The following is a 25,627-nucleotide window of genomic DNA, read 5'->3' on the forward strand; positions in this document are numbered from 1 at the left end:
CTTGTGGGCCTTTTTAGTAGAGTGTTGAGTGTGCCAAAGGCCCATAAAGGGACACGCCGACTTAAAGGCTTCGTTTGGTATGCAGAGTGAGATGAGTTATTTTCAATTAAATTGGACTTGTAGCCCAACCAATGTTTTGGTAAGAGAAATTAAAACATAGACTGGATTGGCTACAAACCCGAAATAGAAAAAATATGATGCGTTATGTTACCCAACCACACGCATGAGTTATGTAACTCATCCTTACCTAAGGCTCAATCTTATCCAGTAACGGACCAAAGAGTTTACGAAGAGATACGCATAATTTTGTTAGGCTAGACCAAAAATTTGAGTTTGATTTAATTTTATAATAATCAATCTCCTTCATTAAATAAAAATTTCGAAGTTTGAAAAAGTTTTTCTATTTTTGCGTTCAATATGTTACACGCAAGAATTTCATTTATATACAATCGATAGTGTGAAGGGTAATTCTAAGCAAATAAAGTTGTCGATTTTACGAGAGTCGATGAAAATATGTATCGTAAACAGTTTTTAAGTAATTGATTTTTACTTAAAACATATTGCTAGAGGGAAAATAGTTGTACTGTTGTGAATAATATGTGGATAGCCCATATGAATGATTTGTTACTATTTATGCACTTTATTTTCACTATTCATTTGTGGAAAATTTGTAAAGTGAATAATATTCTCTTTGCTTATAAAATGAATGAGAGGTGAAGAAGGAGGAGAGATACGAATGAGGATAGAAGCAACATGGCTGAGAAGAGAGGAAGAATAGAGAGATAATATGGAGAGTTGTCTTTGTACTCCTATTATTCCAAATTATAATGAAAGCACCACTGCTGCCTCGAGGACGTACTTCAGTCACACTAATTGTAAAGGAACCTCGTAAATTTTGTGTTTTGTTTTATTTATTCCACTGCACACACTGTCGATTTTACAACATGTACCAAGATATTTCACTTTTAAGAAACTTGCGAAACACGAAACGCGTGAACAAAGGGGAAATAACAGATCCACGTCACCATTGCCTACTCACACTGTAAACCACCCAGCCAGTCACCAACTCACTTTCCCACCTCAGAATTCCATCTCCCCAAGCCATGCTATTTATTTCTCATTTTCCCATGACTTTTCGTTTTGTCTTGCTTGAAAAACCCTAATTTCCGCTATGTTTTGCTGCGCACAACAACATCACTCCTCACCTGACCAACTTCTCCACCGGCCACCATAAAAAACCTTAGTTGTACTGTACAATTTGAATTTTCCGGTTCACTGTAGGAGTTTGATTCCCGTAAAGAAAACATCGAAATGCTGCTTTCGGTGTTTTTGACGATGTTTCTGCCGTGCGTGGGGATAAGCGCGGTGTTCATAGTTTACGTATGTCTGTTATGGTACGCTACGAACGACCCGGCCGGCGACATTGGCCTGCCTGTCAAGCAGGTTTCCGAGAAGGGGTTGTCGGCGTCAGAACTCGACAAGTTGCCTAAAATAACGGGGAAAGAGGTGATGGCGGAGAGGAGGGAATGTGCGGTGTGTTTGGACGATATCGACGGAGAGCAACCGGCGCGGGTGGTTCCCGGCTGTAACCACGCCTTCCATCTGCTGTGCGCCGATACCTGGCTTTCGAAGCACTCGTTTTGCCCGGTTTGTCGAGCAAAAATTCACCCGGTTGATCAGTCTCTCGATGTTTCTGAGAATCCGTGCTGATTACGAAACAAAAGAAAAGTAAAAGCTAGCTGTAGTTTCATTTTGCTACTCTATTGACAGAAATTTTGTTATTAATTAGCCACTAGATTGTTATTGTTTATTGTCAAATTTATTATTTTCTGAGCTGTATCAATCTACGTATATATAATTTCCATTTTTTACGGACCTTTTCTTCTCTTTTTTTCTTTTCCTTGAAACAAAGCGATTCGAAAACAACTGCAATACTATAACAATGACATAAGAAATAGTGGTACAGTTGCAATAAATGTCGACATTAGATGTTAAATATGATGGACTATGCTAAACAGTGAAATTGGTTTCTGAAAGTGGCATCTAATGTCGGCATCTCTTGCAACTATAAACAGTAGATGTCTTCTCAGGACCAATTTCACTACCGTTTTCATAACAAAGGAATGTTTACTACAAGGAATAAAAATTGAAATTGGAATTAATAAACACGAGGAACTTTCCCTTACGTTTAGTTGATCTAATTGTTTATTCTTTCTTTTTTTCTACGTTCTCTGATTCCTTCATTTTTCCAACTTTTGTTAAGTGAACATGCTCAAAATTCAGAGGCAATGTTGAAAAAACTTTATTTCCAAAATTAAGGCTCTTCATGAATTATCTCTCATGTAACTTCATTATAGATTATTTGTCATCTCATATTTGAACGTTAATTCTCCTACTAATATTACATATTTATATTGGAAGCCAAACAAACTTTGATTCATGAGTTCCCACCTGAAAATTGAAATTCCTTCCACAAATGATTTCTTCATTCATTTCGTTGATTGCAAGCAATGAATCTAGTCCGTAATCAGTGTCCACAGAATTGGGCAGCTGGAACCATAAATCCTGCCACGTCGCGTGCTTTGTGTTTCCAATGCCAAGGGGTGAGTACTGAGTAGTAGAAAAGGAATTTTAAAGACATAATTCCTCCGCAATCATTGGATTTATGTCATCAAGATAGTAAATGATAGTGCTAGAAGACCAACTATTTTGGACTAAAATTTAACAAATCATATGATGTGATTGTTAACGATTGAATTGTTACTTAAGTGCTGATTAATTTGCTTATTTCTTATTGGTTATACATCACATGGTTTGAAAATTTAGTCTGCTTAGCATTAGTTGTAAACAAAGTCTCAAATGTTTTACCAAAAACAAATCTCCAAACTTTTGTATCAATTATCAGTCATTGGTTATTCAATGAGTGTTGCAGAGATGTATTTTGTTTGTCAAAAGTTAAAATATCGTGTCACAAGCGTACAAATGTGGAGTAGGTAATAAGTCAATACGCACTACAACGCAAATTCATCATAAAAAATGGATGTTAACGGACGTGGAGTAGAGCAACTATCTCTTTTTGTTTTCTTTGGAACCTCATCTTAGGAGACGTCCCTTCACATCACTAATACTTTTTGTCTACGTGTTGAGTTTAAATACCTCCACACACTTATGTTAATCCTGATAAGAGAGAAATTTTATTTGCTTGGAATCCCCCAGATATAAGTTGGTGGGAACTAAATGTTGATGGCTCTAGAATGATAAATTATAGACGAATTTGGGGTTGGTGGTGTATTAAGGGATCATCATGGAGATTGGTTGGGACGCTTTGCTGTCAATTTGGGGCAAGGGCAGGGATGTTGTTATGTTGGTAAAGTGAACTCCTATCGATAACCTTAATCTTGTCGACGCAATTGTACAAGGCTTTAGACTAATGATAAGACAATTGAGAAGATATGAGTTAGAAACATATTTATAGGGAGAAGAATTATGTAGTGGATTAGTTTTAATATGAATTTTGACGTTTATGTAGATGTTGTGGGAGATCAATATAAAAATAAGCTGCAATTAGGCCAAAAGGCAAACAAACCTAAGCAAAACACATGATGGCCCAATCAGCCTCTTGCTTGGACTGGATCAGCATTCATGGATGATACTTCTAGGGTATTTCGAATTCCCTTTGTTTCCTCTAATGTTTTAAGTTAGCTTTGAGTTGTATTCCCCACTTCCTTACAAAAAAAATAACTGCAGACATGAAGGCGGTTACTAAGAGCAACAATCCCTCTCAGGAAATTAAGGGACATTTCATTTGTTCATAAAAAATAAGATACTACTTATAATACAAATTGATTTCATGGTTAGAACTTCAAATTACTTCACCTTCCTATAACTTAGATTAATTTAAAGTAAAAAATATTTTGTATAAACGAAAGAAATTTCATTTTCAATTGGGCTCAAGATTTGAAAAAATTTGATCCAATCCGAAAAATTAACATGGGCATAGGTTAATGTCGGGGGCAATTCAACAAAAATCCATTTTAGCCCAAAACATTAATTTTGAACTGTACAACCTAAAGGCCAATGTAACATGAAAGTTAGATACCCAAGAATCCAACCTAGTTCGCAAGTGAAACACAACTATATTGTGCTCCAAAATTCTGGCAGAGCAGGATTCTTTTCTCATCTAATTTCTCTCCTTTCGCTTTTGTTTTATTTAAATGGTTACTATTAAGTTACGTCAACATCTTGTTTTGAACTTTTTGTATAGAGAAAATGACAAAAAAAAAAAAAAGTGTGAGAGGAGCTAAGGGAAGAGGATGATAATAGGAAAAGAGAGATTCTTACTCCAATTCCAACGAATAATTGCACATAGTGCCTTGCCAACTCGCCGTTGGGCCTAATAACTTTGATTTTTTTTTTTCAATAATTAAGTTTATTTTTTCATAGAGAAAGGAACAGAAAAAAGTTTGAGAGCTTCGAATTCGAATGAAGAAGTTTAAAAGGGCGTTTCATTTCCATAATGCTACTAGCCTCTTCATAAAGTCAGTGTGGGAATATATTTATATTAATGTGTTAGATGTCAGTTTTATTATTATTAAAAAAAAAAAAAAAAAAGAAGAAAGAGAACCCAATCAAAAACCTACTATGTTGTTTAAACAAAGATTAAGAAGATAACCAAACTTAGGCACTTGTCATCAGCTAACGACGACCCACGTGAGTCAACCTTGGGTGGTGGGCCCCCGCCCGAACAACTTTACCCAAAGACTCTAAATCAGGCGTGCAGCTGAAACGTTCCACGTGTGTCTTCCTCATTCGGCCACGACCCAACACTGGCTGTCTTGCAGTTCACGATCTCTGCTTGGGACGACGATCACTTTTGGCTTTTTCTTGCTTGGACGATGCAACCAGGAAGGACAGGTGGCCTCGATGTTCGGCAGATCGCTTCCGGTGGGACCACGTTAGATTCTAAATCGTTTTCGGTTAGGGTTACTGAGGCAAAACCCTATAGCTTGATTATGTAGAGCTCCACGTTACCCTAAGTTGTTTCGTTTGATGGTTTCTAAAAACATAACTGGTTCACTCAAGTTTGGCTGGCCTAGTAGGAGAATGACTTGTATAAAAGCGAAAAAAATTTCGCGATTATTTATATGCTCACGAGATGTGTTATGTTAGAAGAGAGAAATACTTGAATAGAGAGAACTAATCACGAGAAGATAATAATCATAATGTACTCAGTAGCAAAGTAAAAATTTGATTTCAATGAGGCTAGAATAAAAAAATAAAAAAAAAAAATTTGCTTACATGACCTTGATTTATAGTTGAAGAAAATTGAAATTTAACCAAAAATTCATTGACAAAATAAGTAGTCAAAAGTTTTTTTCGAATTGAATATCATTTAGTGATTAAAATATATCAAGAAACCAACAAAATATATAAACAATAAATGTGTTGAAATGTCTCAAATCAACCATATCAATGACAAAATAATAGTTTAAATACCCTAATCTTGCTTCAATTAATACTAAGATATTTTATGATAAAACCATATCCCTAATGGATTGTGAATATGATAGTTACCAAATTAAAAACAGTATCAGTGTTATTAAAAGTGGCCATTTAGCCAGTTTATCTAATAATTCTACAAAACAGTTCAATTATTTGAACTATTCATATTACTAAACAGTCTCTATTTCGAATAATTTACCATAAAACTAAGAACTCCTTATAAAATTTATAAAATAAAAATACGTCAGTCCCAAGAGATTTGCAAGGATTATTCTAAAAAAAATAATGCAGCTGATTCGTCAAGGGGCTCACATTTTCCTGGAAAAAGCATGAATATAAAAGTTGATTAAAGAGAATGGAAATAAGTAGCGACGGACATGTGTCCCTCTGTTGGTTTGGCTTTCATAAATCAAAACCATCAATTCAAAAGTCCTTTATGACTACACGGACCTTGCCTCCTTGGCAATGATAATTAGAATTCATAGCTATCCACCATCCAATGACCTGGACATGTGTCACCTTCTGGTTGGTTAGGGTTGACCTTTCACAGTAAGGACAGACTAAAAGTTGGGTTTTTTTTGGGTACAAACGAGGTGGTGATTGGAAAAGCAGCAGTTTTGCAAAAAGCAATTGAGAAGTAGGAAATCAGAGTCTCTAGGGTTGGGGTGGGGGCAGATTTTCGGATGTATGTATGATGGGGTGGGGGGCTTAATTAGTATTGGATGTAATGACGTGGTGGAATAAGGTTCTTTGGAACGGAATATAAGGAGTTGGAAGGATAGTAGTGGAGGCTCTACTGTTTTTGATTGATTTTTCTTGAGCCCCTACGGCGCTCTCTCTCTCTTCCGTCTTCAATCCATATTGTGCCGGTGGCAAAGAAAGAGATCTATATGAAGGAGATGAACGTGAAGATCAGTCATGGTTCTGAAGCTGCAGTAAGCAACGGTGGTGGTGGTGGGTATGGTGGCGCTGCTGTCTCGAGCTCAAGAGTTTCATCTCTCCTGGCCTCCAAAGATCGTGACTACCTTCTTTCTCCGACTGGAAACCAGGTATCTCTCTTTCAGTAAATTAAGGTTTTTTTTCCTTTTAATTTTGTTCCTTCCGAAGGAGAAGAAAAGTCTAACTGAAATTTAGAGAAAAACACCTGACTGAAAACAGTTTTCTCTTATGGATAAAAATCCAAAGATATACGGAACATGAAACGAATATTTATGTCGGAATTTTTATGCAAACCGATTTAATAATTCTGAGATGGATCTGAGATATGTACTATCTCTGCAAAACATAAAATATGACTAAAAACATAGCTGCATATCTTCCCGTTAATCCTTGAACAAGACGAAGATTTATAATCATAGATTTAATGGAGGTCCATATGTGTGTGTGTGTGTGTGTATTTCCCCACCTCCCCCCCCCCCCCCTCTCTCTTCTTTTCCCACTAAAGAAACCAAATCCCTTGTAGAAAAATCTCCGTCCCCCAACACACGAAGACGATAGTAGATCAACGTACTCTTGTGCGACTCAAGCCTACGGAGGCCTCTGTATTTATATTGTTAAACAAACGAGTACAAAACTAATTTAACAAGACGATAATAAATGATCGTGTTGTTCTTGGGGATATTTGCGAGTCTCTTGATCGAGGATTAAAAAATGTCAAGATTCAACAAGATAAGAACGATCGAGTTTTGAATGTTACAATTGTAAATTTGTGCGCTTGCACTTATAATAAATTTTCTTATTTAGTTGAGCTGAATTTTAGATGTATTGTGAGTCTATGAGTTATGCATAATATATATATATATATATATATATATATATATATATATATAGACACGTACGCGTACGCGTACGCGGAGTCTTGGTTTATTAAGTATTTCATGCAAGAGTGCGTAAATTACGTAAAGCTTTTCTCACAATTCATGCATGCTATGCTGATGATCTATAGAACAAAGAAAAGGGAAATTTACAGTACGTATTTGACAAATTTTATCAAAATATGTAAATCTTCTAAACACCATCTTAGACAATCTCTAAAGGAGTTAGTAAACTTTTCTTAAAGTGTTTTTTGTTAACCCATTTGACAGTCTGCTACTTTAAAAATTTGTCACTCCAACCGAATTTTCAACTAACTCTTCAAATTTCATCCTTCAGTTTAAAATATAAATATGTTTTTTTTTTTTGTCAAAGAAAATATAAATATGTTAACTTTATCTTGTCCTCTAAGCCAAAATTTTAGTTTCAAAATCTTTACTAAATAATATTTTAGCAAAATATATAGTGGGACTTAATTTGCTCACTTGAAGAAATGCAAGGTCAATTGCTAATTCTTCAATTTGCTAAGGGTTACTTCCTTTGTTTGAGATGCGTTTTTCTTGCGTGACAACAAATTTAACTAGCTATTCAATTGCTACATCTTTTGGAGATGCTTCTAGGAGCAATATTCAGAGTGATTATATTGTCATTTTATGAATTATTATAAATGATTATAAGGTTTTTTTTAGATATAGGCCCTTTAATTATGAGGTTCGAGGTCATCCACCCTCCTTTATGATGATCAAACATTTGAGTACGCGAAAATTCGTTTTAAATTAATCAATTTAATTGTTGACGACCTCTCCAAAAAAAAAGTGAAGCCTCTCTTAGCTCAACAACATATTATGTGCTTAATGATCTGTACATTTTTAAAGTAATTTCATTACCAAAGAAGATTAACCTCAAACTTAATTATTGAAAAATATTATTAGTACTTTAAAAATCTCATTCTACATTTTTCATAAGTATATATATATTTTTTAATATAAAAAACTTAAAATATAAAATAAAAATTTTAAAACGTTAATAACAATTTTGTAATTCTCATCGATCACTCTATCTATCTCACCATTCAAGTAACTTATTATTTTCAGTAATTTATTCTGTGAGTGTGGAAGATTGAAATTTACCAAACCAAAGCAGAAACGCAGCAAATTTTGACGCTATTTGTCACGAGATGAACATGATAAAGTGGTGTCACAGTCAAAGATGGACAACCACGCATTGTTGATTGTCTAAATCGACATGTGGCACCCTAATGTCAATTCCGTCCCACATCAATATTACTGGGGCAACACGCGGTCCAATCACGTCCGTCCACCTGCATGTTTATTTGGTACAACATCCGCTTTCGAGCTTAACTTAGATTCTTTCCTCTGGGTGAAAACCGGCAAATTTCAGCTCATTGATCGATGTATCCCTCTTGTCGGAATTGTTCAGGCGGTCCACACTTCCAGGTGCTTCTGGTCCATGCACCCAGTACTTTGGATAAGTATTTGGCGTGGAATAATGAAAATAATACAGGTCGACATACATGTTTTTTGAATGAAAGGGTCTTGGTCAATATCATTATTCTTTATAATATTGCGCCCTAAACCTTACGATATCAAAAAATTATATTTTTATATTGTATTATCATTTGTATCATTTTTTAATAGAAATAGAATCCACATGTGTTAGTGGGGTATACTTCTATTAGAGAAAATGTATAAATAAATAGTAAGTATACTATTATTCTTACATTATTTTGTTCTGTTAAGGTATTTTAAGGGCCCCGTCTTTACTATGTTAATTATGTACTCTATAGTTGATTCCAAATAAGTTAGTGTACGTTAAAGAAAAGTTAATCGAGGAAATAATTTTAATTAGATCATTTTTAAAGGGGAGGCTAAATTTTACGTAGAATGCCATGTAATTTTTTTATAGTTGATTCCAAAGAATATAGTGTACATTAAAGAAAAGTTAAGTAAATAATTTTAATTAAAACATCTTGAAAGTAGATGCTAAATCTTACGAAGGATGCCACATAATTTTTTTCTAACACTTTGGGCGGTATGTCAATATAACGCAAATTGACATAGAGATTGTGTGAGATCAATTTTGACATATAAAAATTTAATGTGTTTTTACTTTTTAAATGTTTTGTTTTGTGAGTCCTAGTAACGCACTAATTCTATAAATATTATTTAAAGGAATACAAAGAAATAGGTAAGTTGGAGTAAAAGGACATTAGGCATCCACATTTAACATTTTAATATATTGCAGGTGACAGTTTCTGATCTTAATGAGAAGATAATAGGCATCTACTTCTCAGCCAATTGGTACCCGCCATGCTGGAACTTCAACCAAGTCCTGGTTGGCATCTACGAGCAGCTGAAGAGCAGTGGGTCCAACTTTGAGGTTGTGTACGTGTCATCTGACGAAGACTCTGAAGCCTTTAACAAATACCATGCATGCATGCCGTGGCTGGCGATTCCTTTCTCTGACTTGGACACCAAGAAAGCCTTGAACCGTAAGTTTGATGTGGAAAGTATTCCCAGCTTGGTTATTTTGCAACCTAATGATAACAAGGAAGAGGCGTTGAATGATGGAGTTGAAATTATCTACCGTTACGGGGTCGATGCCTTCCCTTTTACAAAACAAAGGTTGGAGGAATTGCAAGATGAGGAGAAGGCGAGGCATGAGAACCAAACTCTGACCAATTTACTAACAAACCATGATAGAGATTATCTTTTGGGTCACCCCACGCCTAAACAGGTAAAATTTTGTCTATACTTTCGAGCATGCCTTATCCAAGTACATATAATCTTGCTATGAAATTTTTAATGTTGTTAATACTGTGTCGATATTGATATTATTTTCTCAAAACGTACTGACATGCTATTAGATATTTTAGACAATGTCATAGATGATGCACAAAGAACTCTTGCAGTATAACATATATGCATGAGATATTATATTCATACACTCCAAATTATTTCTCCCGCACCTTTTTAAATTTTTAATATTTTCTACACACCACTAACCTTATAGGAAAAAAAAAAAAAAAAAAAAAAAAAAAAAAAGAGGTATGAGAGAAGTAATTTGGGGTGTCTGAATATAATCTCCTATTTTATATCTCTTGTGCACACAGGTGTCAGTTGCTTCATTGAGAGGCAAAACCATTGGACTCTACTTCTCAGCTCAATGGTGTCGTCCGTGCGTTAATTTCACTCCAAGGTTGATCTCCATCTACGACATGATTAAGGAGAAAGTGCTAGTGGATGATCACGACGGAGAAGACTTCGAGATAGTATTTGTGTCGAGTGATCGTGACCAAACTTCGTTCGACTCATACTTCAACACCATGCCATGGCTAGCGTTACCCTTTGGGGATCCAAACATAAAAGAACTTGTCAAGCATTTTGACGTCAAAGGTATCCCTCGTTTGGTAATTTTAGGGCCTGATGGTAAAACTGTGACCCAGCAGGGCAGAAATCTTATAAACTTATACAAAGAAAATGCGTATCCCTTTACGGATGCCAAAGTGGAGTTGCTGGAGAAGAAAATGGATGAAGAGGCTAAGAACCTCCCTCGGTCGGTGTACCACGGAGGACATCGACACGAGCTGAATTTGGTGTCGGAGGGCAACGGAGGAGGGCCCTTCATATGTTGTGATTGTGATGAACAAGGATGTGGTTGGGCTTACCAGTGTCTTGAATGTGGATATGAGGTGCACCCCAAGTGTGTGACTGCTACCACTCCCAATAGCAATACCAACACCAATAGGTGATTTATTGAAGCTTATTAATATTACTAAATTACTAATTAAACTTGTGCTGTATTATATAATTTGTGATCTCGTTTTTTAACTAAGGTTTGGGATTGAGAATAATTAATTCCCTATTTAATCATTTTGTATGTAACATTGTTCTAATTTTTAAAGTAATTTGGACTTCATTATCAGTTATTATCGATCCTTATGATCCATTGGCTTCTAATCCATACGATTTTTTTTTTTTCTTTTTCCATTTTGTTGTTATTACGGGGAAGGGGAGGGGAAGGGGAGGATTCGAAAATTTAAAACCCGAGATACGTGGCTGGAAACCCAACATCCTATTCACTAGAATATTGGATCACATGTAGTCTAATCCTTATGATTCATTGTCATTGTTCACCGTGGTGTTAGTTCTGGCAATTATTTCCTGGCATGCTTGTAAGTTTCAATTATTCCGTGGCATGCTTTCCATTACAGAAATAAAGCAGCTGATGAATGCCGTCGGTACTCGAAATTTTTTATCTTTGTGCTTGAATTTCACTTGATATTAATAATATCTAGTTTACATTAATTTGTTCTTCTTTTCTGGTTAGGCCGACGTTGATAAGAACGGGACTCTAGATTACAATGAATTTATAACTGCCACCATGCATCGCCATAAACTGGAGAGGGACGAACATTTGTACAAGGCTTTCCAGTTCTTCGACAAGGATAATAGCGGGTTAGTTTAATCCAGAGTTTTCGATAATTAAGTTCTACTGAATCATCATTGACTGGTTTAAGCTGTTCAGGTTTATCACCAGAGATGAGCTGAGACAAGCAATGATTGAATATGGTATGGGGGACGACGCTACTATTGACGAAATCATGAATGATGTGGAAACAGATGAAGTAATCATCTACACACAAATACGTATTATATGTACGCACATTTATATATTTGCGCGTGTATGTATATGTATATGTATGTATATTGCCGTTGTGTTTCTCCAGATGACTGAAGTCTTAAATTTTTTGTAGGATGGAAGAATCAATTACGAGGAGTTTGAGGAGATGATGAGGGTTTGAGTGTTAGAATCTAGAATTGCATGAAGTTTATATTTTGAAGAGGGAAAATGTTACACGGAAGAGGAAAGGATTTTTTTTTGGAATGTGCAGAGCTCTCTGCACAGAGAGCAGTAGCACAGATATTATAGAGAAAATATCAGAACAACACTTTTTGTTACAAGCTATCTGAGCCCTTAATCTATAAAACAGAAATCTAAGCCAACACTTGTCCTATAAGACTAAGTAATAACTTAACAGTTGATCCCTTCCTTCTCAGCCATTAGATCGAAAACAACTTTCATTTGATTCCAACACTCCCCATCAAATGAACTTTGGTTTTGATCCCAAGCATCTCTCTGAGATAAACAAATCTGTCTTTAGGTAGAGCTTTGGTGAAGATGTCTGCCATTTGATCCTGAGACTTGCAGTAGATCAGTTCAATGGTACTCTCTTGCAATGCTTCCCTTATGAAATGAAACTTTCTTTTGATATGTTTGGTTTTCTGGTGAAAAATAGGATTCTTAGTCATAGCTATTGCTGATGTGTTGTCACACATAAGTGGTGTAGCATCCACTTGCATTTCACCAAAATCCTTTAACACAAACCTCAACCATATAGCTTGAGAGGTAGCCATTGCAGCACTCACATACTCTGCCTCAGCCGTAGACAGTGCAACACTTTGTTGCTTGACAGAAGCCCAAGAAAATATTCCAGAACCAAACGAAAATGCATATCCTGAGGTACTTCTCATGTCATCTTCACTGCCTCCCCAATCACTGTCACAGAAGCCAACTAGAATTGCTTCTTTTCCCTTCTCATACTTGATCCCATAGTCTAAGGTCCCTGAGATATACCTTAGTACTCTCTTAGCAGTTCCCATATGAATTCTTGTGGGATTATGCATGAACCTTGATAAGAGACTGGCTGCATACATAATGTCAGGCCTTGTTGCAGTCAAGTAAAGTAGGCTCCTAACGATTTTCCTATAGAGATTTTCATCAGCAGATTCAGAACCATCCACTTTGCAAAGCTTCTCATTTGTGATCAATGGTGTTCCCACAGATTTGCATCCTTCCAGATTGAATCTTTTAAGCAGAGATTGTGCATACTTCTCTTGATGTATGAAGATTCCAGTAACATCTTGAATTACTCCAATTCCCAAGAAGTGATGCAGCAATCCAAGATCAGTCATCTCATATTGCCTCATCATATCTTTCCTGAATTCTTCAATCATTTCTTCACAGTTTCCAGTAAACACCACATCATCAACATATATGGACACAATAAGTATCTCAGTTTTCTCACCAGTTTTTGTGTACAATGTAGCTTCACTAGGACTTTTGTTAAATCCACATCTGCTGAAATAGGAGTCTATCTCACTGTACCAAGCCCTGGGGGCTTGTTTGAGTCCATACAGTGCTTTGTTTAACTTATACACTCTCTCTTCTTCATTTGGGACTTCAAAGCCTTGTGGTTGATCCACGTATACTTCTTCCTCCAGTGTGCCATTTAGAAAGGCTGATTTAACATCTAATTGATGAAGTTTCCATCCCTTTTGAGCAGCAAGAGCAACCAAAGTTCTGATAGTGTCTAACCTTGCTACAGGGGCAAAGGTTTCATTGAAATCGATCCCTGGTTGTTGTGAGTAGCCTTTGGCTACCAGTCTTGCCTTATTCTTCATTATAGATCCATCCAGATTTAGCTTGGTCTTGTAGATCCATTTCACACCTATCACAGGTTTATCACTTGGTCTGTTCACTAATTGCCAGGTAGAGTTTTTTTCAATCATGGTGATTTCTTCACTCATAGCTTTCTGCCAAGATTGATCCATTTCTGCTTCTTCAAAACTCTCTGGTTCAGCAATACAGTAGTTGCAGACTGCATAGATCTCATCTAGACTCCTTAATTTTAATGGAGTTGTTCCTGGGGAGGAACCCTGCAAATCTTGTCCTTCTGTATTTGAAGTAGAGGACTGAGATCCTTGTGATGGTGTAGAGAAGTCGTTTTGACTTTCACCTGTTATAACAGGTTCATTTTCAGGTTGCACAGTTGCTTGTGTTCTTTCCATTGGTAATGGAAATGAGATGGTGTCAATGTTATTGGTTTCCCAATTCCATGCTTCATTTTCTTTGAACACCACATCTCTTGAGATTATAACCTTATGTGTCTCAAGGTTGTAGAGTCTATAGCCCTTTTCACAGCTTCCATAGCCTACAAGGACACACTTGATACTGTTGACTTCAAGTTTGTGTCTTAATTGAGATGGTATCTGTGCATAGCAGATTGATCCAAACACCTTCAAGTGCTTTACATTTGGTTTTCTGCCACTAAATGCCTCAAATGGTGTTTTCCTTTCGAGTGCTTTAGTTGGACACCTGTTTAGAAGATACACAGAAGCATTGACTGCCTCACCCCAGAAGAAAAGTGGCATTTTCTTATCATGCAGCATCGACTTGGTCATTTCAACCACAGTCCTATTCTTCCTCTCAGCTACACCATTCTGCTGTGGTGTGTAAGCCACTGTCAGTTGCTTCTGCAATCCTGCCCCTTCACAGAATTCCTGGAACTCAATGGAAGTGAACTCACCACCTCTGTCACTTCTCAGTCTTTTGATCTTCAGACCACACTGAAGTTCAACCATTACTTTGAACTTTTTGAAAATAGTAAAAACCTCACTCTTGTTTCTCATGAAGTAAACCCAAACCATCCTGGTGCAGTCATCAATAAATAACAGAAAGTATCTGTTCCCACTGAGTGTAGGTGTCTTCATAGGACCACACACATCTGTGTGAATAAGTTCTAGAGGTTGGCTAGCTCTCCATGCATTTCCAGTTTCGAAGGAGTCCCTGTGATGCTTCCCCAGTATACAACCTTCACAAGGTTCTTTTGTTTCCTGTAGCTCAGGTAGTCCAGTCACCATTTGTAATCTCTCCAAGTTCTTCAAACTGTGAAAGTTGAGATGTCCATACCTCTTGTGCCATAACCATGAATTCTCTGCCACACTTGCTTTTAAAGCAACTGAGTTAGTGTAGTCTAGCATAAGTGGAAAGCTTTTGTTTTCTGTCATGCCAACTTGTGTTACCAGATTTTGGAGACTTCTGTCATCAAAGATCTCCACCATGTCATCCCCAAAGAGTAAGAAGTAACCATGTGCAATCATTTGTCCCACACTAAGGAGATTTTCATCAAGGCCAGGTACTAGTATCACATCCTTGATGAATCTTCTTCCACCCTTTGTCTCTAGAACAAGAGTTCCCTGTCCAGTAGCATCCACAAGTTGACCATTTCCCATTTTAACTCTGCAACTGAAACTTCTGTCAATGTTGACCAATAGTGATTCATATGCAGTCATGTGATTACTGCATCCACTGTCAATGTACCAGATACCTCTTTTATTTTCAGTTCTTGCAACACTACACGCATAGAAAACATTTACTTCCTCTTCTTCTGCTCTATGTGCATAGTTGACAGCTTGGTTCCTTCTTGGATTACAGTCTTTTGCCAGATGACCAAATCTCTCACACTTAGTGCATTTGGGCTTTCCCTTATACCAGCAGACACCATAGTGTAGTTTGTCACATATTTTGCACTTGGTTTTGGTGGATTCACTGCTAGATTCTGATCTTGGTTGTGGAGTGAACTTGTTATCCCATTTTTTTCCTTTTCCTTTCCAGAATTTCTTTTGATTTGAGTTGTTCCCCTGAGCCTTGTAGCTGCTATCTCTGTCAGTCACACTTAGGCTAGAAAAAGCTTTCTCAGCTAAGCTTTCAGAGTGCATGTTTAACCTCTGCTCATATCCTTTCAGTGTACCAATCACTTCCTGAACCTCAATGGAATCAAGGTCCCTAGTTTCTTCTATAATGGATGCAATGGAATCATAAGATTTGGGCAGGCTTATAAGTATCTTTTGCACTAATCTTTGGTTTGATAGTTCATCACCAAGAGTTTTCATTTGATTCACTATATCAGTCATCCTAGTTAAGTACACAGATAGAGATTCGCCATCATTCATTCTAGTATACTCAAAATCTCTCCTTAAACATTGTAGTTTGACAGATCTAACCTTTTTGTCACCACGAAACTCTTGTTGAAGAACATCCCATGCAGCCTTGGATGATTCAAAGTTTGAGATTCGAGGAAATATTTCGTCAGAAACTGCCCCTTGAATGATACCAAGAGCTTTTGCATCTCTGGTTTCATTAATCTTCATTGAGCTCTTGACTGACCGTTGATCTTCATCACTGGAATCATCTCCAGACTCTGCATTTTCGATACCCTTGTCCACCAAGTTCCAAAGATCATATGATTTAAATATGGTCTTCATCTTGATAGACCAGAAATCGTAGTTGGACCCGTTGAAGATAGGAGCCCTTAGGTCTCCTCCACTGCTCGAAGTAGCCATGTGAGACTTATAAGAGCAGTAAGGTTTTCAAAAATCTGGAATTGAGTTTCCCTCCTTTTTTCAGTAGTACGTAGCACACAAAACGCCCAGTTCTGAATTCTTGATCAGAACCTGAGCTCTGATACCATGTTAGAATCTAGAATTGCATGAAGTTTATATTTTGAAGAGGGAAAATGTTACACGGAAGAGGAAAGGATTTTTTTTTGGAATGTGCAGAGCTCTCTGCACAGAGAGCAGTAGCACAGATATTATAGAGAAAATATCAGAACAACACTTTTTGTTACAAGCTATCTGAGCCCTTAATCTATAAAACAGAAATCTAAGCCAACACTTGTCCTATAAGACTAAGTAATAACTTAACAGTTGATCCCTTCCTTCTCAGCCATTAGATCGAAAACAACTTTCATTTGATTCCAACATTGAGGCCGTCACGATTATGATGATAAACTCAAAGCTTTGCTTGACCGCCTCTGTAAAGTAAACCAATGTCCATAAACAAACTCAAGCTGTTATATATCATACGGCCATGTATCATACGCACTACCTGGCCAAATTAATAACAAGAATATACAAATTACATGCTTTAAATATAAAGATGTTGGGCTAAATTGGCTTTGAAGCTTTCCATATTATGAAATTTATGGAATGGAAATAAACAATACTTATTATAAACTTTTAGTCAAAAATAAAATTTGACGAACATTAGGCACTAAATTGTTGTGTCAACTGGCTGCAAAACTTGGGGACTCACTTTCGAAAAACGACAAAATATTTTCTTTTGTTTTCAAATTACTACCTTAGTTATTAAATTATATATACTAAAACTTAGTTTCTTAATACTGTTCATTAACAGTGAAATGGTGAAATTGCCCTTAAAAATTTTCCTTTTGTTCGTTATCTTTCCTGCTTTCCACAGTTAGAGGACGGTTGTGCCCTTCACTTCCACGCGTCTCTGATTGCCACTTTTTGCTTTCTCTTCATTTTTCAGTTCCTTTTGATTGCTTTTAATCGAATTTTTACCCCATTGCGTTTGGTTTTCTTCTTTTCCACCCGTCTGCTCTCTCTTCCTCTCTCTTCTAGATTTAGTTTTTTTCCCCTATTGTCTGCTCTCTCTCTCTCTCTCTCTCTCTCTCTCTCTCTCTCTCTCTCTCTCTCTCTCTCTCTCTCTCTCTCCCTCCCAGATTTAGCTTTTTTCCCTGTTTTGTATCTTTTGGCTGATTTTGTGAGTTATTTGGTTTTCTTGCCACATGGGATTTCAATTTTTTTTTTCGTCGTTTATGTGTGGTTGTCTGATGTGTTTTGATTTTTGATTTCAGAAAAAGTTAAGGATACGATCAAACGTTTATTAATGAGTTTCTATTTTTTTGATTGTGTGTGATTTAATTTTTTTCAAGCTTTGGGTGTACTTTTTTGATCTGCTTTGATTTTTAGTTGCAGCAAGAGTTGTTGCTCGAATTTCCAGTTTTTCTCTGCGGCTTTGCAAGCTCTTTATCATCAAGGTATATAATTTTTTTTCTTTTCCCTTAATCTTTTGTTGGATGGAGTGGTTTTTTTTTTAGTTTTTTTGTTTTTTTTCGGAGGGACTATTTTTTGTTTGCATATGAGTTTTTTGTGGTTTTTGTTTGGATATTTAAGTTTTGGCCATTTGCAAATAGTTTTTCTCAATAAATAATGAAAAATGGGTCTCTGCTTTTTGTGAAAAAGGGAAATGGTGTGTTGTGAGTGATTGAATAATATTTACATTGCAATTAATAAAGTTAGCTTTAATTGTGGTAAAATCAATTGTAAATTATCCAAAATGACAATATGATTGGAAACGCTATGGCGACGACAACCAGCAATCTTTGATGCTGTGAAGATAACAATTTTAGTCTTTTTGGATTGAGAATGCCAAACTAATAAATTTATTGAAAAATTACAAGATCTTAAAAATATGCAGATTTGAAAATGTGTAAAATTGTATACATTTTTTTTTAAAAGAAAAGCAAAACAACAAATATATATATATATATATTTTTTTTTAAAATAGTTTTCAGCATCGAATTTTGATTTGTTTATTTGCAGAGGAAGGAGAATGTGACCCGATTAGCTATAAACTTGCAGTAAACTTTTATATTTGTTTAGGGTTATGAGAATTCTTACAAAAAGAAAACAACTCAGATTATAATTTTCCGTTTAAAACTGTTTTTAAAGCAACTGATTGTAAGACAAACAAAATGTTACAAAAAAAATATTAAAAAAAATGTGATAAAGCAACTGATGGTAAGGCGAAAAAAAAAAAAAATCTTGAAAAATGTGAGTTAAACCCTGTGTGGCACGACAAGTCTTTCGTAAGGCAAAAAAAAAAAAAAAAAAAAAAAAAAAAGAGTTAAACCCGGCGTGGCACGATAAGTCTTTCTTTTAGTCCAGAAAGAGATAAAATAATATAAAAAAAAACGGTGGCAGGACAAAAAAAAAAAATTTAAAAAATTTGATAAAGCAATGTATGTTTGTAGGCTCTTGTCCTTTCTTTCTCTTTTCTTTCCTGTACGTTTGCTGTCTTATTTTCTTTTCTTTTTGCTTTTGGCTTCTGCTTTTTCTGCTCTTTTTATTTCATTTGTAGCTTTTTTTTTTTTTTTTTTTTTTTTCTCTGATGATCAATACTGTTTTTTCTGCAGTGACTGCTTCAATAAAAAAACTTTTGCTCATGTGTTAAAAGGATGTTGGCATGTGTTATCCAAAACAAATAAGTATTGATTTCACATTTTTTTGTGTGTAAATAGTTGATCCTTACATGAATTCCTCATTCTTGTTGTGTATATAAACAATGAGCTCTTTATGATCATTGTCAAGGGGGAATACTAGGTTAACCATTTTTGTATACTAATGATAAGGCATTTGATAATGTCTTTTTCTGTAAATTATATAAACTTAGACATCATTGTAAAAATATTTGTTCCATTTTCTGTTTAGTATTTATAACACTCTTTGCATATTTACATGTTAAAAGTATAATCTATAGTCATATTTTCGCTCCCGCAACAACGTGCGGATAAAATTTACTAGTTCTTAACTAAAACTCTTTTTGTGTCTAACTATTTAGGCCTCCGTTACCTATCAACGTACCATGTGGAAGCTAAGATTTCGGTTAGACGAAAACTTATGTAAATGTTAGGTAGTAATGTGAAAAAAAATGAAACATTGTGCGTTTCTTTTTACAGCGGGCTCGAACCTCAGGGGGCCGTTATGTAATTAGATCGCATGATTAAGATAAAGATTACACGACATGTCGCTCAAACGTGGACATATTTTGTTCTGGTCTGCTGGTATTCTGGTTGGCACTTTTGGAGGGAACTGGTTACAGAGGAAACCATGACAAGGCAACCTCTGAATCTGCTAGAAAATCTGCACAAAACACTGCTCCAATTTCTAAACCCCTTCACAGCTTCCTCATCGCAGGTGCGTCAAGCCCGCGCACAAATCCTCAAAACCGGCCTCTCCAACGACACCAATCTCACCACCAAGCTCCTCTCTCTTTACGCCAACAATTTGGGAATGGGGGTTCAGATTCACTGCTCCGTGATCAAGCAGGTACTTGTGTCAGACAAATGTGTCGTAAGCGCGCTTATTGATATGTATGGGAAGTGTGCCTGCACACTTGAGATGTCACGGTTTTTCGATGAAATGGATCAAACGGATGTTGGTGCTTGCAATGTTTTAGTCACAGGGCTTTCGCGAAATGGTCTTGTTGACAACGCACTGGAGATATTCCGGTGGTTCAAGGGCCAAGGAATGGAACCGAATATTGTCTTGGACCTCGATAATTGCTAGTTGTTCTCAGAATGGGAAGGATATGGAGGCTTTGGAGCTATTCAGAGAGATGCAGATTGAGGGTGTGAAACCAAACTTTGTGACCATCCCTTGCTTCCAGCGTGCGGCAACATTGCAGCCTTGATGCACGGGAAGGCAACCCACTGTTTTTCTCTCAGGAGGGGGATCTCTAACAATGTGTATGTGGGTAGCGAGTTGATTGATATGTACGCGAAATGCGGAAAAATCCACTTGTCTCGGCTTTGTTTTGATAAAATGCACACCAGAAAATGGTCAGAAGCCCGATTTCATCAGCTTTACCTGCATACCGTCCGCATGCAACCAGAACGGTTTAACGGAAGAAGGATGGAATTATTTTAACAGTATGTCAAAGGAGCATTGTCTAAAAGAGAGTGGAGCATTATGCTTGCCTGGTGACACTTCTCGGACGGGCTGGAAAACTTGATGAGGCTGATTCCATGATCAAGAAAATGCCGTTTGAACCAGATGCTAGTGTTTTGGGACCGAAAAATTACGGAAACTACATTCTTCTGTCAAATATTTATGGTTCCGAGGGCATGTGGGCGGAAGTCGATAGGGTGAGGGATACAATGAAGAGTCATGGTTTGAGGAAGAACCCTGGCTGCAGTTGGATTGAACTGAAGAATAGAGTGCGCATGCTTCTTGCAGGAGACAAAAGCGCATCCGCAAATGAACCAAATTATTGACAAGTTGGATCAACTGAGCTCGGAGATGAAGAAATCTGGATACTTTCCCAATACCGACTTTGTACTGCAAGATGTGGAGGAACAGAACAAGGAGCACATTCTGTGCGGACGGTGAAAAGTTGGCGGTGGCGTTAGGGCTTCAGAACACTCCTCCGGGGTCCTCCATCAGGGTGATTAAGAACCTCAGGATATGTGGGGTTGCCATGCTGTGAAGGAAGAGAGATTTCGGTCAGAGATAACAATCGTTTTCGTCATTTTAAAGACGGAGTTTGTTCTTGTGGGGATTATTGGTGAACTATCAGCACGTCTGACTAGGGGCTTACTCTTCAAAAGGATGAAGTTTCTTCAAGTTCAAGCTACTAAGTCCGACGCATAATCGTTCCATTTATAGGCCCCTCTGTTCGACTTTTCCATGCCGTGCTCAACGAAACTGAGCTTATTGCTACTTTTGGCCATAAAATACAACGAGGATGGAAGGGTTGGGAAATCCTCCCGGCGTGTACATGGCGGAACTAGGACTTGAAGACACCTCAATTCAAGGGATGAATCTCCTTTTGACGTACTCATGTAGTGCCCTCGTTTGTTTGCTTCAGTTCACCATCTTTACAAGAACGAATGATTGCATCTCTTCAATAAATTCGACAAGAAGGCAGTCTTCAATAAGTCCGGTGTCTATCATGTTGTAAGTAAATTCGACTAGGCACCAGTAGTACAAGAAAACTGAAGAATTTAAATGCTAATAGTACAAAAGAATGTACAAATTGAGAAAATGTGACAACATTATAAAGGTTAAAACAAATTTGTAATTACATCGTTCCTCTCGATAAAAATATGTTTTTTGGTATAACTTCACTGTTATCTCAAGGTATAAATTGCTGAGAGACCAGAAAATCAAGTGAATGGTGGTTCAGACCATACCATACGCACTCGGTTAGAATTGGATGGCTGCTTTCATTTGTCAGGGATCCTAAATCTGCTAACTTCCATAGACGACCTGCACAGCTTAACTCTCTTCATATCCTGCTGAACACATAAAGAAATTAGACAATGAAGTCAAGGAAAACTATTGATGGATTATTGCAAGATGTTTTAGATTTTGGACGCCACCTTGCGAGGGCTTTTTGTTACCTCAAGGCACCATCTGGTTTTTTAAGGGCTAGAATACGGATGTAAATCATCACATAAACCCGAGGCTAACCACCAGTTACAGGACATCTAGCAAAATCCTAAATTTCGAGCATATTTTATGCAGAATGTCAATTAATTGAGCAAGGCGTATTCACATATTAATGATCGAAAGTAACAACCCTGTACCTTTACATAAAACGACTTAGACTTTGTACTCTTCAAGATGCATCCATTTTGTAGACGACCACTTGTTACCAATTATCACAGGGCATCCACCTATGACAGCGTATAAAATGAATAAAAATCAATAACAATATATGTTGGATAACCCAAAAAAACAGAGAGCAGAGAGTGCAAAAGAGCTTGCCATGCAAACTTGACGGGTCTAGAGTTGCATCGGGCCTCATGCTCCAGAATAGTAGTGCATCACCCATTTTAGGTTTCACTGCAAGTCCCTGTTTACCACATTCAGATAATTCATTCCACCATGGCACAGAGCTGATATTCCCCTTTGCAGCAGGAAACACCGTCTCACCGCCTTCCTCAACATCTGACCTGAATCAATGGCAGAAGAAATGGTAGATTAGAAAGACAAACGCTGAAAAAAACCAGAGACATAAGACACGGTAATGTGATACAAATTAAGTTACTTTAGTAAATATATTGAACGAGTGGGAAGAGAAAAACAATCTTACAGATACATCAAAAGAGTAGCAACCCGTTGGCCACCATTCTTGGTGTTGAACTCATCTAGGAAGTAATCAAAATGTGCATCGTATTTCTGCCCAACTTCATAGTGGAGAATCTGAAGTCCTTCTCCATGCTCTGAAAATTGCACGCAAGAATAAAAATCAGCAGATAATCATAACACTGAGATATAACCGATACATGGAGATAAAAACACTTAGGAGGCAAAAAGAATTAATCCGAATTTGTACTTCAGCATCATTGAACAATATTATAGTTGTAAAACTCTTTTCCTTTTGAAATTTATGCGATAAAAAGGCATTTGATTTAAAAGAGAGGTGTCATGGACTCACGGTACAAGGCACTAATCAAATAATCATTTGACAACAACAACAACAAAGCCTTTTCCCACTAAGTGGGGTTGGCTATAAGAAACATGGAGGTGTAGTAGAAGAAACTTGGAGGTGAAGTAGCATCATACCTACAGGAATGAAAGTGAAGTCTGCTATTCTCTTCTCGATATCCCTAATTATCTTATCGCGTCCTCTCTTCAGAAACATTCCGGAGCTTGTGCGCACCCTGCAGAGAAGGATTTCTCAGGCATCGTAAAAAATTTCTAAGGTGACACCAAGACTACATTTATACATGTAGAGATCGAAATGCTTAGAAATGCATACCTACTATCTTTGCTTTTCCCAGTCTTGCTATCAACAACCGATGACTTTACCATATGAGGTTTAGCAAGGTTTATCAAGTAGTCACATTCTTCCTTGGACTGTTCAAAATCATATCAAGATTAACATTCCGAAGCTTTTCGTTAAAGTTCTCCGTTCAAGGGAAAACTAATGAAAAAGACTTGAAAACTTTGAGTTTTAACGATAATGACAAAATAAAGAGTAAAGTGAATAGTATCATGATTGACTTTTTAGTGTAAAAATATGATTTTTACTTAAAGTAAATAGTACAGAAGTTTTTCCTTAAATTCCTTTTATTCAACACTAATTTGCATAATTCACATTTCACGTTTCTCAAAAAATATAAAATTAAGATCAAACCATAATCTGAAACACATAAAACAGATTAATTAATTAAAATGAGCAAAACTAACCAAGAAATTATGATATATGAAGGCTCTGGGCTCCCAAGAAATCACTTCCGTCCACTGCTCTACTCTATTCCCCAATCCATCACCTCTGAAAAATAAAATTACACTTATTTACTTAAATCCAGAAAAAACGATGATAAAAGGAAAGCAAATTAACTTAAATTCCGAACAGATCGAATTCACTTAAGAGCGAAATGCGCACCTCTCGAAGGTTTTCCGCCTAAAAGAGCTGAGATCGTTAGGTGAAGAGTCGTCGGTGCTGACCGGAAGCGAAACGATTCCGAAAGCGAGAAGCATGAGAAGCACCACCGATAGCATGAGCAGCATCGACAAGACGAGCATGAACGTCGACCATTTCTTGCTCTGCAACCGACCGTACCTCCCCTTCGCCATTTTTGAACGAGCTCCGAAACCCTAGACCTCTGATCTGGATGCAAAAACCCTAATTCTCATGCAAAAGCAATCGCTGAGTGCTTAAATTCTGAGTTCCCTGAGAACTCGCCACTCGGGGACACGGAAGCTTTCAGAATCTCAGTGAGGGAGATGGTCTGAACGCCAAGCAAATGATTATGTCATTTTTGAAACGTGTCCGTTATTGATAGGTCGGAAGGTTAACCATCAACTAGTCAAGCTGACGAAATTACCGTGGTGTTTGAATTTTGGGAGGTTTAATTAATGGGTATTTTGGTGATTTCGTATATGGCGGTTTTATTTTCCAGCTGTTGGAGTGTTGTGGGCTGTACAATGGTTATGTTCAGGAAATCTAGCTTATTTGGATATGCTTTTAAAATGAATAAAAGTGTTTTTGGTGAAAATATTTGTAGAATCAATCATTTGTGAAAATGCAAGTAAATTATGAAAAAACACTTAAAGTGCTTCCTGAAAGAAGCACATAACTAATGCTTCTTGCAGAAAGCACTTTAAGTGCCTTTGAAATCAAAAAATATTTTCTCGAAAAACGATTTCAATCATTTTAAAAGCGAATCCAAACGAGTCCTAATTAATTGCTTTTCTTTTCTTTTTCTTATTTTCTGCCTGCAGGTTTGAATAATAAAATCGGTTGCATCTGGCACCAATGTAAAATTGGGGCTAAAAACAACACACTAACAAGAATCGAGCATGCCCGATTTACTTACGTCAATTGATTCTCTTTTGATTTACTCGATTCAAAATCAAAAACAAAAGTGGGCACGTAAAGAAAAGGAGCGTGTGGATATTTCATGTTAAACATGTCGCTATGCTGCGGCATGAATCCAAAGCGAGTTCGAGTGGTAGCAAAATCCCTGAACCATATTTGAGGAGTTTCTGACAAAAACCAATCAACCTTCTGCCTTTCCTAAATTAAAAGGATCCATCTTTCTCTACTTAAAGATATACGAGGCTTTGAAAAAGTGAAAGAAACCTGAGCTAATACTGAATCAAATAGGCTTAATTTCTAAAACTTCCAATGGATCTGATCAGCAAGCAGGTGCGAGCAATCATAGCGACTCGAAGTGAAAAACGAAGTGCCGACTGTCCTTCCCCTACTCTTTTATCTGGACTTGGGACCGACAATATAAGATAAACATACACATGTAGTTGCGAGCAATACCAACAAAAAATCTATCTTAAGACTCTTATCAGCATCACCTGCTCCACGCTATATCATTCACAGCAATCACACACAATCA

General features: G+C 36.8%; 3 protein-coding genes and 1 pseudogene across 8 annotated transcripts; 3 read left to right on the forward strand and 1 right to left on the reverse strand.

The window, feature by feature from the left end:
• Positions 1 to 1,111: 1,111 nt before the first annotated feature.
• LOC125479316 (E3 ubiquitin-protein ligase ATL23-like) lies at positions 1,112 to 1,871 on the forward strand. Its single transcript, XM_048588506.1, has one exon. It carries the CDS (start codon positions 1,312 to 1,314, stop codon positions 1,708 to 1,710), a length of 399 nt encoding a protein of 132 aa, XP_048444463.1. The 5' UTR covers positions 1,112 to 1,311; the 3' UTR covers positions 1,711 to 1,871.
• A 4,365-nt stretch (positions 1,872 to 6,236) lies between these two features.
• Positions 6,237 to 12,299, forward strand: LOC125479268 (probable nucleoredoxin 2). Of its 3 annotated transcripts, none has more exons than XM_048588427.1 (6): positions 6,237 to 6,551; positions 9,580 to 10,071; positions 10,448 to 11,082; positions 11,665 to 11,792; positions 11,863 to 11,993; positions 12,092 to 12,299. In XM_048588427.1, the coding sequence occupies exons 1-4, from the start codon at positions 6,393 to 6,395 to the stop codon at positions 11,690 to 11,692; spliced, it is 1,314 nt and encodes a 437-aa protein (XP_048444384.1). In that variant the 5' UTR covers positions 6,237 to 6,392; the 3' UTR covers positions 11,693 to 11,792; positions 11,863 to 11,993; positions 12,092 to 12,299. The 3 variants fall into 3 exon arrangements, with proteins under 3 accessions (XP_048444384.1, XP_048444383.1, XP_048444385.1); XM_048588426.1 differs by having other exon boundaries at positions 11,863 to 11,962; XM_048588428.1 differs by having other exon boundaries at positions 11,875 to 11,962.
• Positions 12,300 to 16,945: 4,646 nt separating this feature from the next.
• On the forward strand, positions 16,946 to 21,846 carry LOC125479267 (annotated as a pseudogene).
• Positions 21,799 to 24,534, reverse strand: LOC125479269 (probable prolyl 4-hydroxylase 3). Of its 4 annotated transcripts, none has more exons than XR_007259900.1 (9): positions 24,160 to 24,534; positions 23,961 to 24,045; positions 23,530 to 23,627; positions 23,334 to 23,431; positions 22,861 to 22,990; positions 22,533 to 22,720; positions 22,352 to 22,441; positions 22,166 to 22,263; positions 21,799 to 22,057 (listed from the first exon to the last, which is right to left on the reverse strand). XR_007259900.1 is itself a non-coding variant. In XM_048588430.1 (8 exons), exons 1-7 carry the CDS (start codon positions 24,348 to 24,350, stop codon positions 22,368 to 22,370), a joined length of 864 nt encoding a protein of 287 aa, XP_048444387.1. In that variant the 5' UTR covers positions 24,351 to 24,534; the 3' UTR covers positions 21,799 to 22,060; positions 22,352 to 22,367. The 4 variants fall into 4 exon arrangements, 2 of the variants coding, with proteins under 2 accessions (XP_048444387.1, XP_048444386.1); XR_007259901.1 differs by having other exon boundaries at positions 21,799 to 22,060; XM_048588430.1 differs by lacking the exon at positions 22,166 to 22,263 and having other exon boundaries at positions 21,799 to 22,060.
• Positions 24,535 to 25,627: the final 1,093 nt, after the last annotated feature.

Source organism: the organism of the source record quoted next, unplaced genomic scaffold, assembly GCF_019419815.1.
Source record: "Pyrus x bretschneideri cultivar Hongxiangsu unplaced genomic scaffold, Pyrus_bretschneideri_v1 Contig28, whole genome shotgun sequence".
Taxonomy (NCBI): Eukaryota; Viridiplantae; Streptophyta; class Magnoliopsida; order Rosales; family Rosaceae; genus Pyrus; species Pyrus x bretschneideri.